The sequence below is a fragment of the Diadema setosum genome, chromosome 4 (genome assembly GCF_964275005.1).
Source record: "Diadema setosum chromosome 4, eeDiaSeto1, whole genome shotgun sequence".
In the NCBI taxonomy this organism is placed as follows: domain Eukaryota; kingdom Metazoa; phylum Echinodermata; class Echinoidea; order Diadematoida; family Diadematidae; genus Diadema; species Diadema setosum.
This window is the reverse complement of record NC_092688.1, coordinates 19389192-19406501: the sequence shown is the minus strand read 5'-3', so window position 1 is coordinate 19406501 and position 17310 is coordinate 19389192. Positions and strand designations below refer to the sequence as shown.

Genomic DNA, 17310 nt, shown 5'->3' with positions numbered 1-17310 from the left:
GTTATTTACCTTTCGACAGTTTTGAGCTATGACCACTTATCTCACAGCACACACACACACACACGATCCCATTACCTAAAGATGTTAGTTAAGTTTGACTATTGGTTAAATTGTTTATCTTTAATTCATATGCTGCTTATTGTGTATTTTTGCCTTTTAGTGTAATAAATATAATTCTTTACTTTTATTACTCAATAGCTCAATAAGTGCAATTTGCAATGTTTGTGTGGTTGTTTTGCATGTGAGCATGTGTTTTTTGATACAGTGTTGTTCGTGGATTGTGCATATGTATGCAATAGGTCATGTGTGTGTAGTAGTCTTTTAATGATGCATTTTAAAAAAGAATTTTTTTTTTTTTTCTTAAAGAGTATGGCATTCGGAATTGATATTAAGTAAATTGCATGACATATTTGTGGTTGGTTGGTGTGACTTGTTTTTTTTTGTGTGTGTGTGTGTGTGTGTGTGCAGTGGTAATTCATTTTCTTTTTTAATCATTTCTTCTCAATAATGATATACTGTGTGTATTGTATAACATACCTTAATTTTTATGCTCTTATGTGTGCATTTTGTAAACGAGAATTATAAGTCTTTGGACTTTTCACCTATCTGCATGCTTCGATGGCAATAAACCTGATCTATTCTATTTTATTCAATTGCATTCATGAGCTATTCATAGGAATTCACAGAGAATGCTTGGGTCTTTGGACGTGTTCAAAATAAAAGAATCTGCTCTTTGTGAATCCATATGAATAGCTAATGAATACAAAAAATGTCAAACATGTTAAAGAACTATTCTAGTATTAGCAACAGATGTGAACGTATCTTCAAATTTTCAAATTCACAGGGCATTTGCTCTATAGTGTGACAGAGCCTTATGAAAGATGATGTTTTCTTCTTTTTTTTTGTCCTATTCAGTACTGCAGAATATGAAAGGGTTACAACTTTTATTATACAACGTCCAAGTAGATCCTTGTAATTTGATTGGAGGATTGTTGGTGACGCGATATTAAATAAGCACTCCATTCAACGCGCCGTGCAATTTTGGTTCTATTTTTGCGTGCAACTTGGTTCGATTTTTTCATTCTATTCCACGGTTCGAGAAATTGTACGGTACTGCGTGTACTGTGTGTTGCATATTGAGGATCGCATGCAGCTAGCGCAGGTACGTGTGCGGTACATGCATGCGCGTACGTAGGCCTACGTAGTGCTAGTGTACGTGTATGAGCGCTAGTGTAGCTGTGACCTGTATATACACATATATGTACACTGATTGCACAAGCCAGAAAGAGAATCGCAGTGGATCCACATGTGTAAGTATGGCTATATTTTTCATACATATATAGACTTCTAGGCCTACTTAGACCAAAAAGATCTACTTGGACGTTGTACAAATCAAATAGTGTATGGTCTTTACTCGTGCAATGGAACGAGATTTCGCACTCGGTGAAAGATGAGGCGCACTATTCAACTCGGCTTCGCCTCGTTGAATAGAGCGCCTCTATCTTTCACCTCGTGCGAAATCTCGTACCATTGCACTCGTGACCATTCACTATTTGTATAATAATGAAGGGATGTTTGCCTAAAATAGAATTAACAGAAATAACTGTAAAATCTTTAAATAGCTCATACAAGAGTCTGCTGTGATAACAATGGAACAAGGATTGTAAACAATGAGAAAAAAAAAAAACAAGGGAAGCACAGGTGCAAAGAAGTGGGCGTGGTTGTATATTGATTTCTAGCTGAATGAGAAAAAAACAAACAAACCATGAACACCTGTTGTGAACATGACATCCAAGCCACATATTCCTAGTACATGGCAAGTACTCATGTTGTCTCAACCCTTTGGAATGCACATATCTGTTATCCAAAATGCACCTGCGAAATTCTTTTCTTGGTTAATGATTGACTTTCATTGATTGCCAATGCCAGCCTATACAGGGTTTTTATTTTCTCATGTAAACATTTCAGCATAGCCACACAAGATATATATTGCCCACTCTGATGTTACATGATCTCTGCACAGACTGTGATCTATTTTTTGAATGAGCACAAGAAAAAACACAATTATAAATGGCAGGTTTCAATGAATCACACACCTGGGGGGCGTTTCATCAACGAGTTCGTCGGAGATTTTCACCGACAAATTTGCTATCAGCCAATCAGACGCAAGGATTTCAGTAGCTTTTATAGTTGTCAGTGTAAATCACTGACAAAAAGTTTCATGAAACGGTCCCCTGGAGGGTGTTTCATGAAGCAACTTGTTGGTGATTTTCACTGACAAATTTGCTATCAGACAATCAGACGCAAGGATTTCAGTAGCCCGTAACAGTTGTCGGTGTAAATCACTGACAAAAAGTTTCATGAAACGGTCCCCTGGTAAGCCAGTTGTGACCTGTGCATAGTGAGTCAGTCATTTATTCACCTCAGAACACTTCAGAAAATAAGCCATGTTCGCATGGTCATGCTATCATTGATCATAACCTTTTATGTACATTAGCTCGTAACTACGAGAAACATTCACACAATGCTTATCATCAATGATAGAACTTGTAATTCACTGACAACAAGCTCCACAAGATGATAAAATCTGAAGGTGTGGTGCTCTGCGTGCATGACTCATATTTTACCCATATTAAGCATTTGCATGCAGGTGTTCACTTTCACAGGATGTAATTCAGTGATCAAAGGGGTCAAGCTTAACCACAACCTCATAAACTCTTCACATGGACCCACTATCAAACTACCAGGATTTGCCAGGGGTGCCCCAATTATCATGCAGCATGCATGCTAAACCACATGATTTCTTGTGGTTGGGAGCATGGAGGTAACTTAAAATCAGCTACTGTACAAGTGGATATTATCGCGCAACTAACTTTTCGTGCTCAGCCAGGTAAGACGAGTTTCACATGTTTTTAATTCCGTGGATTCAAGACATCAACTGCTGGAACATATTGCAAGCAAAAATATTTGCTAGCTTTTATTTTTGCACTAGTTTCTGGTTGTGCGAAATGCGCCAATATTACAACATCGCAAAAATTTTCGCTTTTACAGTAACTACGAGTTCCGTTCACGTGGTCCCTAACTCTAAGTCACAGGCCCTTGGGGTGGTGCTATTATCAACATTAAAAAACAAAAAGTTGAATTTTATGGCAGTGTCATGTGAACCTAGCTTTATTATGTGTAACATGCATACATGTATGACACAGAGATGTCAAGTTTCTCAACTAGCTGGGAGTGAGCAACTGTGAGGGAGCGAATTTACCTGGGGGAGGGGGGAGATATGGGAGGGGGTGTCTCTCTTTTGTTTTCAATACATTTTTGCTTTTGAGGTGTGAGATATTTGGCTAATCTGACTTATGAGGTATGCAAGATTGATTGTGCGATGAAATGAAACTGTAATTGCTGCATGGCAGTATTAGAAGGCATTACACATAATCTGTTTTTCACTAGAAATCATGCTCTTTTGATACAGAGTTTAATATATCTGCGCATGATTGTAAACTCACTTTCACTTAGGTCCTTCAATAGAACATTTTCCTCAATAGAACTCTGTCCTCAATAGAACTCTGTCCTACTCATACACATGATATACTTTTGTTCAATTATTGAGATATAAATGATATAAAGTGTTATTTTACTGTATCATAGTGCTGTGAATCAGCTATAACTGAAAAAAAATATGTAAGAATGAGAAAATACCAGTGGTTAAGAAATGATATCCATGACTTCTCCAACCCATCAAAAATTGAGTTCAGTATTCTTCAGCTCTTTGATATAAAATCTGAAACGTGAACCTAAATTAATAACCTTCCTGCTCTGTGTGTGTGTGTGTGTGTGTGTGTGTGTGTGTGTGCGCGTGATGTGTGAGTATTTATGCATGGGTGTTCATGTGTATGTGGGTGGCATGTACAATGTATGAGGAGACTGCTGAATACTCAATGTGTTGCTTCATAAGTATTCTACATTCTACCATTGCAAGAAAAAGACAAGATATACATAATATACTAGATTAGTAATGATACTGAGTGGGTTAAACAGAAGATACGAAGAGTTGATGAAAAAGATATCCTGACATGATTATTGTATCCTAATATAGCATCTCTCTGACATGATGAATTGAGGCGGATGTGAGACTTGGAAATTTAAGATGAATGTGTGGATTTCAGCCACTGTTTTGCATACTTGCTCCAGTAATTAACCCACAGGGATGAATGCAGCTCTGCCAGTGCTCTGACATTTGATCTTATCTTCTTATTCATTACATTGGGTGCACTGAATAGACAAAAATCAAATATTGCAAGTGTGCACAATATTGAAATAATCAAAGTAGCTTCCTATATAAAGTTAACTACATAACTGAAATCATCTTTCTTGAATGATCGAGTTAATGATGTTACTGAAAGGTATGAATCATGTAAATGCATAATGCAAGTCAGGATATCACAATTACTGAAGGGAAAAAGGGGGAGAAAATTTGTGAAAATCACACCCTCGCAAAAATAACAGCTTTTTCAGTTAAATTCTGCATCTTGGCCATAATGGAACAGCAAAGTAGCTATCACTATGCATATATTGTATAGTACATTTAATACAGAAATGTTAAAGTTACCATGGCAACAGTCAATCAGCGATTAGAATTTCTAGACGTTGCTGTCGTAAACGGCAGTTGAGATTCGAGAAACATATCAAACAGGACAAACATTTGTGAGCTTGACACATTTTATAAAAAAAAAAAAAATGATATGATTATGTAATACAATTGTTGGTGCGTACTTCTAAAGACAATTTCTTGGCAACATGTCTCTTTTTTTTTTAGACAGTTGACATTGGAATTATCACATCCATGGAAAACATGGACTGTGCTCTTTATTGCATATTTTTGTCACGACCCAAATGCACAGAACAATTTTACCCTATAAGAGGTAATAGTTCTTACTGATTCAGTTGATGTCTAATCAGTGATTATGGAAGGATTTTAGCTGAGGATCAAACACACAGATTCTTGCAACTTTGAAACTTGAGACACGCAGATTGCAAAGCCATTTTGCTACTTGCAAACAAATGCCATGGCACTAGTATGATACCTGCAATAAATGTCAGCTTTCTGTTTACAGTTATAGCCTACATGATAACAGTCCTGAACATATTTATCTATGAGTATTTTTCAGCTGAAAATGGGTATTGTAAATATTCTAGTGCTGTTTATTGTGAATGCGACCTTCCTGTGAATGGTAAAAATTGGTTGAAAATCAGGGTGCATGTAACAAGTTCGACACCCATGAATTATACAGCCCACGAATTCGACACTAAGCAAACAAGGCGGATGAGATGGACAAATCAAGCTTGTGGATTGTTTTTACTAAGTGTTGAACTCTTGGGCCTTTTTGCTCAGTGTCGAACTTGTGGGCCTTGTTTCCCTAGTGTCACACTCATGGGCCTTGTTTGCCTTGTGTTGTACTCATAGGCCTTATTTGCCTAATGTTGAACCCATGGGCTGTATGACTCACAGACCTTTTTTCAATGTCAAACTTGTGGGCCATATGACATGTGGGTGTCGGTCTAATGGGATGATACCGAAAATCAGAGTATTTCCAGCTTTATTGCCATAGATGTCTTGGCAGTGTGCCTTCCAATGAGACTAAAGAGTAACATATCATTACTCTGTTCTTTGTGTAAGCAGGGATGACTGTTGAATTCATCTAACATTCTCACTTCATCTATTCATTTTGGTTGATGTCGCAGAGTTCACAGTCATCAAAAGAAGGAAAAAAGAGAAAAAAAAATATTAACTCAGGTCTTCTTGCCAGTCTGACCTCTCCCGTTCTTTCAAAGTCTCTTGGGTTAAACCTCACAGGGTTTCTTTAGGTTGTGCATGCAATGCTTTGATTGATATGCCACAAAAGACAATACATCAGAAAGGGCACAAAAGCAATTTGCATTACCACTGAATAAATCATGACCTGCCTTGAGATGAATTCACTAGTTTAGAAACAGAATGTCTACAAAAGCCACTTATAGTCAACATTTTATGTTACATAGCAAGAAGGACTAACAGAAGAAGAAAAGCACCTGGATATATGCACTCATGTACAAATAAATATTCAACAAGCAATTTGATCTTTACAGAGGATTTTAGGAAGGGAGTCACTAATAGCAAGTGCAGCGGTACTTCTGTACATAGCCTAGGAACATCTCTGTTGTAAATGCTGTATCACATTCTGCATAAGCATTTACTGAGTCACATACATCTAGCTAAATGACAAACATACTTTGCAGCAAAAAAAGTACAAATTTCTTCTATTAAAGGTAATATATGAACAACGTTCAAGACATTTTAAATTGTATGTGTTAGGTGTTTGATTTGTTTGTCCCACAATGCACACATATTGTAACTATGCAAATGAGGAAATTATTCAAGATGTTTCTCCCCAAAAATAATCACTCTAGTAAAAGAGGAGATCCACATCAAGTAAAATGAAAATCGAAGAACATGAACCAAATAAAGAAAAGAGAAAATTCTTGTGTTTTCATGACAGTGGTAATGGTCACAATATCTCTGTAATGCAAAACAGACATGTCATTGCTTGCATGTCTACCTTTGACTTAATCACAATTTAAAGTGATCACAATTAAGTGCTCACTGAATTTTCTTCATGAATTAATTCATAAATAAAGATTGATATCCTTTGCATTGAAGGCTTTCAAAAATTGTACAGTTTAATTATGAAAGACAATTTTTTTTTTCCAAAAAGGGAAGAAAAAAACCCCTGAATCATTGACAAAAACTAAGTTTATGACATGGAACTGTTGTGATGACAAATTCCATTCTATGATAGCATGTTCATCTTTCATGAAAAAGTCAATAAAATATTCACATCACTAACTCCATCTGTGGATCTGAAGGGGATATCTCATTGGCTTGGGGGTGACCTGAAGTTATTTGGGTCTCGCTGGTCGTGGAGACAGCTCCGCAACGTCCCCTGGAGACTAACCTGGTCTCCGGGGAGTCATGAGAAAATTTAACATGTTTGATTTTTGTTGGAGACTTTTACTAATTTTGTCTGTGAATGCTCTGGGCCATCTCTGCGAATTTGTGGAGACCAATTGGTGACCTACCAGCGACCTTGCAGTGATGTTCCAGTGACTCCAAGGCAAATACTAAAAGTTGTCACCTTGTTTGGAGATGTCTTGGTGAGAATGCAAACAATTTATCAGTCTTTTAGAGTCATGTGACTTCGCTGCAGTCTCGTCCAGTGAGATAGGCCATTATGTCAACTTGAATTTGGTGAGAACATACCTGCCAACATTTCATGATGAAATATCTTACTCGTGGATTGCAAAAATCTTATTTTATATGCAAAATGAAGTTAAAAATCTTACTTTCGGTCAAATCTTCAGAAAATACACATGAAAGGTATATCTAAATATTTTGTAAAAATCTGATTTCTCTGACAGAAAATCTGATTTTGCTATTTTTAACGTAAAAAATCTTACTGAATCTGATAAAATCTTACTAGTTGGCAAGTAAGTGAGAACGGGAAATTTAACACTTACCTTGAAGTTCTTACATTCACTGATGACCTTTGTCAATGACCTGTAGACCTCTGACCCCCACTGAGCTGTGCCAAGACCAAGGTGTGGATTGCGGAAAAGGTTGCCCAGAGCATAGCAAGCATTCCATCGAACCTTTGAATGTAAGGAGGATAAAACATTACTATTTCTGGGTGGAGATTGAAGTTTCCAGGAGCGTTTGAAGAAAAGCATGAATATTACATATCTGATGGGAAATTTGAAGATAAGTACATGACAATTGCATGGCAATTGCATATAACGTAAAGAAATTTGAATTGACTCATCTACAATCATGTACAATATGTCTGATGCAAAACAAACACTTTAATAGCAGAAATGCATGATCCATTTGTTTGTTTTAGGAAAGCTTTCAACAATAGAAGACCTGCTTGTAAAATACCCCCTCTCCCCCCTCCCCCTAAAAAGAGCCATCTTTATCACGAATATTTTACTGCTTTTGCATAAATGCATATCAGAAAATAAAATATGAATGATCTTATTTTTGTGCAGTAAAATGGTGTTCACAGAGAGTTGTAAGAGAGATCAAGACTAAAACAAAACAAAACATAACAGATTGTTTTGATTTTTGCGTTCTTGTGACCATGTCTGTGTGGCATGGCAGAGGTTGTGTTTATGTCGAGTTTAAGCTCCTCCCTGCCCCCCCCCCCCCCTTTAGCATTACATCTACTACCCTTAAGGTACACCCTCTTTCTTTTTATCAAAGGCAGAGACAGGCTGTTGGCCCCCACTGATTACTGCACACCACAGCCAGCGGAAGACACAAACGTTATTCATTCATCCCACTCAACCTAATATTGAAAGTCTGTACCAATTTTTCCTCTCAATTCCGCACTACTTTCCTGGTTATCTAATCTTTCTGGCAGTGCCGTACACGCATGCATCTTCTCACTAACTGCAGTGCACTGATATCTACGTCTTGCACAAAAATTATTCTGCACTGAATATGAATGAATAAAATGGCATATTTCTACTCCCCTTGTACAATGTATCTTTCCTCATATTTCCCAACACATACCCTGACATATCATACACAGACTGTTACAAGAGCACAAAATTAGAATTCAAAACAAAACATGATTAAAAAAAAAAAGTTTTTCCCCTTGTTATGCAGGACAAGAGATAATACATCTGAATTCTATTTGTGAGATACGTTTCATTTGTAGACAGTAGAAAGAACTACAAACCACAAGGAGCATGTGAATGATGTTGGAGAAGTTTGACTAACTGTATAAGCTGTTTTTTTCGCGTACAGATATTTTTCGCGAAAGAGGAGGTCATGGACATTTTCGCGAGATGTTGTTTTTGTGAATTGACAAGAAGCTGTCGTAGAGGCACTATTACACCAGTGCATGGGTGACATTTTTGCTTGTTATTAAATTCGTGGTCCAGCAGTGATTTGCAAAATTCATGAATATAAAACTTTAGTGGAAAATTGAGCAAAGAAAATGGGATTCCATTGGGATTCAAACCTGAGACCTCCGGATCGCTAGCTCGGTGCTCTACCGACTGAGCTATAGAAAGCCCTAGTTCAGTGTTTGTCCCAGAAACCCTAAATTCTCAATGCTCGAATGGTCAGAAGCTATAGCAGTGTGTTTGTGTGTGACACACACGTACACACTTGAACCTGGCATACACCCAAAGGATAATTCAACTCAAGGACAATTCAATGCCAGGGATCACCAAAGTGATGCAGCTTTTTGAGTATGTAACAAATGCAAACAGAAAAACTGACCAGAAATGAATATTATTTATTAGTGGAAAATTGAGCAAAGAAAATGGGATTCCATTGGGATTCGGACCCGAGACTTCCGGATTGCTAGCCCAGTGCTCTACCGACTGAGCTATAGAAAGTCCTAGTTCAGTGTTTGTCCCAGAAACCCTAAACCCTAGATAAAACTTTTGCGAAAATAACAGCTTATATAGTATCACTTGGCTTTTCGATGTCACAATGGTAACAAATATCACAGTGAACAGAAATCGATGCGGGAAAGAAAAAAAGAAACATCACATCCAGAACAACTCTTCTTGATGAATTTGTGAAATGTGGAATAAATTCCCAAACTGTAGATTGTGTGTCAGGCTTACTGCACACACATATATTTTATTGAAAATAGCATAGGGAAAGCATTTTTTAAAACTAGAGATACTCCGAGTTATACCATTAATTCTACAATCCTTAATAGACAGGGAATAATTTTCTTGTGGTATCCCATAGCAATATACCTCTCAATTTGGCTATGACTGCTATACAAAATGTCACTGTGCAGGAATTTTATTACATGGAATTGTGTACCATTTTACTGAAAATATATGTCCATTGACTCAAATTACTATCCGATATCTAGAAGGAATCTTATTCCCTGTTAGAAGCACCCCCCCCCCCCAAAAAAAAAGGAAGAAATGTGTTAGTTTGTTCTAACAGGTCTTGATTACAGTGTGGTTTCAGCATGTAATGAAGTGAATTGTAGAATCATATTAGAATTATTATCTAAGAAGTTCATAACTACTTTCATTGTATTTATTAGAATTTGGAGCAGACTTAGTGATGCAGTGAAACCACAGACAGAATATTTTTTTTCATGCAGATACAAGGTAGAACATCACAGGAAAACATGCTGTAAAAGTGGAAGCTTTGACACATTTCAAATTTTATACTGAGCTAATTGTAGAGAAAGATTGTATTTTCACAAAAGTGCAGATGAGACTACTGCTGCTCGTTCTTTAGATATCTACAAAAAATATTTGCACATTCTCATTTCTATGTAGTACAGCAGAGTGTGAAATTGGGGTAAATTTCAACTTCTACATATTCAGAAGCAATAGCTCTGTGTAACTTATTTACTTTTTCATAGCAGGAGTTCTTCATGAATATTCTTTAAGAGAACTGGGATAATCTCATTGCCTGAAGCCTTCGAAAGTAAATGAATTCATAAATTAATTAATGGGCTATGACAGATGATGCTTTTATTCCCATCAGTCAGACGTTGGGATTCAGGAACTTTAATCTGTCCTGTTCTTCATTGAAAAGCCATGACAATATATTCAACTCTTTTTGGGCTTTGTTTGCCAATTGGCATGCACACTGGAGTGCTTTCTTAGCCAAATATCACAGATGTCTGGAATCTAATTGGCAATGAATAGAGATTACCTAACTTCCCTCATTCCTCTTCCTCCTGGAACGAGGTACATTGCTACATCTGAGTGGGCTTGCTGATCTACCACTATAACTGCAGGTCAAGTTTGGATGGATTACTGAATGCTTAAATGCAAAAGTTTGGCAAGTTTAACGGGATGGTATAGTTTCGGTTGAGATTTAGATTTCAACATTTTTTTTTTAAGATGATTAGTAACCACTTATTCAAAATATTGGAGAGAATACAATTCTAAGAGGAATTAAACATTTATTTGATGAAAATCAGTCCTGAAATGACTGAGATATCAAAAACACAAAGTCGTCCTAGTGAAAGGAAGGACCCACCTATTATTAGGATCTCTTTGTTTTTGGATATCTCAGCCATTTCAAAATCAATTTTTGTAAAATTAACTTTTAACTCCTTTTAAAATTGTGGTTTCTTTTATCTTGCAAAAAGTTAAAACCTGAATCCCCATCTCAACCAAAACTATACCATCCCTTTAATATGCTTAATATTAAAGTGCTTGGGCACATAATAAGTTAAAGCAAAGTCAGTGGAAATACACTGCTAAATGCTAATCACTATTCCCCTGAAACATCAACAATCAGTCACATGCTGGGACCCCCCCCCCCCCAAAAAAAAAAAAAGAAAAAAAAAGAAAGAAAGAAAGAAAAAGGTTTCCTTTAAGCATAAACTCTTTATGGATCCCGAGTGAATAATGTGTGCAGCTAAAAAGTAATGTCACCAGCACGATCTGATTCCTCTTTCTCATTCTGGAGTTCCGTTGATGAGCGCGAATGCGATATCCAAAAATACCCATGCGACATTTTTCACTCCGAATTCTCGGCGGCCAGGCCTAGTATAATGTTCGCCAATGTGGGCTCCGTTACCCCCTCTGGTGTTTAATGTGTCACAGACTCATGTGGCGATGTATCTATGGATACCATGAATTTTAATCCCCGCCATCTCCCACCAAAACGGGCGCGCTAGGCTAATGCCGGGGATGATTTTTGACAGGAGGCTGAATAGGAGAACTTGCCCCCGAGTCAAACGGAAGCAACAGCTTCTGGAAACTGCTCTCACGTGTAAACACTGCGAGGCCAGAGTAGAAATCTACGTACACATATTGTGACTTTTAAAGACAACAATCGATAGCTTACAATTCTTGACATTTGAATCATGGCAGACATCAACTCATCCCACTTGCTATTTGCATTTGCCTCAAGTGATGCAGAAGGGGAAGGTAAAAAAAAAATCAAGGAACATTTCAATTTCTTATTCGCAATCAGAGAGAAGCATTTGATCTTAAAAATGCTATGGGCGATTCTAATACTACTTGGTATTGACAGATGAAATCAAGGGGAAATTGAGGCACTGCTGCGGGGATTCTAAGAGAACTTCCATCTCGGAGGCTCGGGACAATATCGAATACAGAAACTAGCAGTGCATTACCCTCGAGTTTTATTAACTGGCTGCATTAAAGCAGACATGATATCAACAAGTGCTCTTGGTAAACAGACTAACAACAGATTTTGTATGCATGATAAAGATCATGAACTGATACCAACAATTGTAATGTGTCTCCACTTTATGAATTTGAAGGGTATCATCAAAGATTTTCAGAGCATGCTTCAATAGCAATGCAATGTTTGTTCTTTGTTTGCTTGTTTGTTTTTTGTTTGTCTGGCACAAAAGCACTTGCATTCACATAATGCCTGTAAACATGTTTTTATACGCAATACACATTAAAGCAAAAAGCTTGTCATTGTAATCTTATCACACAAAGAACTGTGGTCAAAATGCCTTCACCTTGGAAGTGGCTTCTGATGAAAAGAGGCTTCTGACAGCACGACTGGAAATATTTCCAGAATGGCTCCAACAAGCATTCCAGGATTTTGGACGGCCTCTTACAATAGCCTAGTTTGGAAAGGCGACCGACTACACTTTTTGGCTGGAAATCGATCAAATTTGTCACACTTGATGAGTAAAAATTTGAGGCCATGAAGAGTCAATGTCAACCGAGACTCACAAGAAGTTTGTAAAGCAGGCTTTCACGTTAACCCCTATCTCAGAGTGTCCTATTTCTTTTCATTCGTTCTCTCTTCCTCTCTCTTTTCATGGGGGAAGGGGAGGAGGGGGGAGGGGAGGGGGGAAGGAGAAGGTGGGGGTGGGGCACCAATTATTGTGGTTGCTGTTGTGTTTCTTCAAGAAAGAAAGAAAAAAAGGACTTTCCACTTTGCCTCGTTTGCTGTACTCACCTTGACTGCTCCTCCGTTGATGTTTTTCAGCAGGGCGTGCACAGCTTTCTCTATCAGGGCCTGAAAGCTGCTCTTGGCTGCAAAGAGACGAGAATAGCCAGAGAAGGCCCAGGGGAGATGGATTAAGAGCTCTCGATATTGATCAAGTCCATGCAAAAAGGGAGCATGTCATCACCCGCTGGTGACGACAAACATGCATCGACTGGACTGTGTACATACTGCTTTCTGCCTCCCTTCAGGGTGAACGGATATATATCCTTTCACTCTCCTTTGCCGCTTGATACAAGTTCTAAATGTTTTGCCTCCTGTTTCTAGAGTGTAATGTAATCTCATGAAAATTGCACTGTAATGTGATCACATACCTTGATCCTGTTTAATGGAAAGATTTAGAAAAGAATAAATTTGCATATTTCTTTCTATGACTATAACAAGTTTAAGATTAAGAGATGGAGTTCCAACTGACTATAATTATGCAAACAACTGTCAGTTTTCTAGGGATGCACAAAAGAATTCCACAATCCATTTGTGCTGTTGATGATTGAGGTTTGATGCCTCCATCTTCCTGAGCAATCTGAAGATTTATTTCAAACTCTTAACATAATGTCAGGTATATTTTTCTTGTTTATTCCTTATTAAATGAGACAAAATTGCACCTATCAAATGAGAAAACATATGTTATAAAACAAAAATCAATCCCATCCAGATGTACAGAAGTGTAAATCAGAGCTGTATGTTGAGAAAATGTTTGAAACTGTATCCTCCCTGAAAGCTGATTTTATCACTTTTACAATTATTTCCAACAAATAAAACTGCAATTTCTATTCCCACATCCCCATGTCTTTACCATCATGTACCACTCATCTTTCATTAGAAGGGATGGCAAAAAGCTATTACTCTTTGAGAGTGGCTGGTCATTATGTAATGAGACACGAATCAATAGATTGTTTCTCTATTAAATGTGTTGAAATCTATGGATGTTTCTTTTCCTGCAGCCTAGTAATGAACCACTTCATTTAACATCTGCTTCCTCCAATTAGTTTCTTTAGTCAGGGATCCACTCAGTTCTTGCTAGTGAGGGCAATCCTATTGACAAAGCATGCATAGACTTTGTAAACATTACCTAAACAACCTTGTGTTTTCCTACATGTGAGTCAGGTCCGATTTGGCACATACTTTAAATATTTATTTATTTCTTCTTCTTCTTTTTTTTTTTTTTTTTTTTTTTTTGCTGGCAGCATCAAACATGGGTTCAAAGGGAATAATACTGTTGTGACTTCATCTCTTAAACCTCCTCAGTATGGCACAATAATGTGTGCTAGTTATTCAATGTAACAGTTTTGTGTGATGATCCCATCTTTAAACAATAACAGAATACACTCATATGCAAAGGATAAGCTCCAATACCACAGTAAGACAGTAAGACAGTAAGACATCGTCACATGAAATGCATGAAAGTTTACTCTTCCGTCTGAATGATACCCACATATTTGCCTGGACAAAGTTTAGTTGTCTACATTCATCCATCTGGAGAGATATTTCACATATACAAAGGTTGCGAACATTGTCTAGATTGCAGTATTTGCTTGATCTCACTGTTTGTTGTGACTATGCCCAACTGTTTTTCTCCATCATAAACACGGCCAAAAACAATGACATCCACATGGCCACTCTCTTTCTTAGCCAAGATATAAACACTCATCACTTCACAGCTCTTCAATGGAATCTAGACAAAGATCAAGATATGAGGTAAACACATTTTAACTGAGGTTGCATGCAGGATTGTGATCATAGTTTCAACATTTTGTTTTTGTTTTGTTATCTTGCCTGAATGCTGACAAAGACCACACACTACATTAAAGAAGTCTGAGCAATTTACAGTCTGATAGCTAATTGAAGCATTCCTTTTTTTGTGTGGATTATTTCAAGTCAGTTAGCAAAAACAGGTTGAATACAATGCAGCTGTCAATAAAACTGGCATGATTTCTGAATTGTTACCAAATTTTCACCTGTATTAGGCGACTGTCAGTATCACTTTAATGACATTCTTTACATGCTTCACTAACACTCTGTATAAAGAGAAAGAAGCAAATGTTCCATTCCATTACCCCTTCCCCTCCCCGTTTCAAAATCCTCTGTCATCTTTATATGGCTGAATGTGAATGACAATATCACAATCATGGTGGATAAGCATGAAAGCATGACAACATTCTGGGGGAAAAAAAAAAACTCTGCAAAGTAACCATTTTCACATTTGATTTCCAACTTCAAGCAAAGATTTGAGACACTGTTGAAGATAAACTACTTTTTTTTTGCACAGTATTCTATATCTTACTAAAAAAAAAAAAAGAAGAAGAAGATCAATCACACTGAATATAGCATGTCTACTTATGTTGACTTCATACTGCCAACAAAGGTAGATATTCTTATGAAGCACCATGCTCTATGAAGTGCACATTTTGCAATGACATCTAATACCAGTCACATTTCAACTCTACACTGATCACAAGGTGAGGAATTTGTTTTCAATGTTTTTATAGAGTGAGACAATTTTTGACAGCCGATATTAAGTCATCCAACAGACAATTCTGACAGGCCTGGAGATTTGGATGGAGAAGTCTGTGACACTCTGGAGTAAAAGGTGACAAAGAAGAATTATGAAATGAAATGTACACAGCTCATAGTCTTTGAGTATTTTCTCAGTGTGAACAGGTCCCTTGGGAACACTGCTGAGACTCATAATTTGTGCAGGGAGCACACATCATGAATCTTTAGTATGTGACACATACAGCTTGGACAGTCCAATATCTAACCTCATCTAACACGTAGCAAAAGAGTTGCATATCCCATGCAGCATAGTAATAAACAGATGCACCACGCACTGAGAAGCTCTAGTTGAAATTGTGGATTCGATGGTGGCAAAAACAGCACTATTTTCTGAGGGATATAGCCCTGAAGAAATAGTGCAATTTCTGTCACAAAGGAATCCAAAATCTCACCACAGGCTCAAAACACCACACAATATTTTAATTTCATATTCTTCCAACAAATTTGGGGGCAAAAAAGGAAAACTGCTATAGGTAACTATGTTGATAAATTGCAGCACACACGATCAGTGCACCCCAGTGGATGTGATTTACATGGTGGTATGTGGGGCCCATGCTAAGCAACACCTTTACACATGCTATGGATTAAAAAAAAAAAGAAACAGCTAAATCTCATATTATGTATGACAACATTGCGCAGTGCACTATATAGAATAGCTGTTGCCACAGTACATCTCATTTGTTTTTGCTTTTTTTTTTCAATACCATTTTATTCTCAACATCATCAACATCATAGCAATATAAAATGTTTGGTAAAATGATGCTATGCAGATCATTCACTATGCAGAATTTCATTGGTAATGGATATATTACCAGTTATCAACAGAGAGAAGATTGCCCCTTTTAAGAGCTGAATCATTATTCTACCTGACTAAAACCAAACTTAAAAAAAAAAGATCAAATGACATCTACTATTTTTAGGTCTAAGGTTGATGCCCCTGTATTACTGAGCAATATAGTCACTCTAAAAAGCCCTTTATATACATATGGAGGGGGGGGGGGGGTCTATGTCTTCTATTCTTATTCCATTTACTCACATTTCTTTACTTGATATCTGTTTTGTATTTTTTCCAGACTGTGAGAGTGCATTAAACCTCTTGGAGAAGATATGGTACTTATTCATCACACATGCTCTTCCCCCACAACCAGCCCTGAGACATTGCAGGCATAGCTATTTAAAGGGCTGGAGGGGAGGGTGAGATCATAATCTCTTTGCACCAAACCAAGGAGGTTCAAGGAAAAGAGCTCCAAAGCAACTCCTTGTTCAAAAGCTGGAGTTCCAACTGGCTGTAAACATTCAAACAGCTGTCAGTTTTTAAAGGATGCACAAAAGAATTCACAGGTGCATTTGTGCCTTTGATGATCAGGGTTTGATGCCGCCATCTTTCTGAGCAATCTGAAGAGTCATCTTGTGCTCTGACATAATGTCGGGTATATTTTGCTTGTTCATAGAATGAAAAGAGACTTCACCTTATGATGCATTATATCTTAAAAACAAAAGTCAATCCCTTCCAAAAATATGTGCAAAAGAGTAAATTGGAGAATTATGTTGTGAACGTGTTTAGAACTGCACCCTCCTGGGTACAGTTTCATAAAACTTGTTATCAGTAACAACTGCCACATTTCTATGACAAATTTGCTCTCAGCCCATGAGATGCAAGGATTTAAGTAGCTTGTAACAATTATCGTAACTTGTTACTGATAACAAGTTTTATGAAATGG

General features: G+C 37.3%; 1 protein-coding gene across 1 annotated transcript in view; it reads right to left on the bottom strand.

Annotated features, from left to right (window-relative positions):
• Positions 1-17310, bottom strand: part of LOC140227674 (HEAT repeat-containing protein 6-like) — an 88303-nt gene that overhangs the window by 22814 nt on the left and 48179 nt on the right. Inside the window, exons 19-20 of the mRNA XM_072308090.1 lie at positions 12986-13062; positions 7555-7686 (exon numbers count right to left, since the gene is read on the bottom strand). Of these exons, the coding sequence (XP_072164191.1) occupies positions 7555-7686; positions 12986-13062 (209 nt within the window). The remainder of the gene's footprint in view (positions 1-7554; positions 7687-12985; positions 13063-17310) is intronic.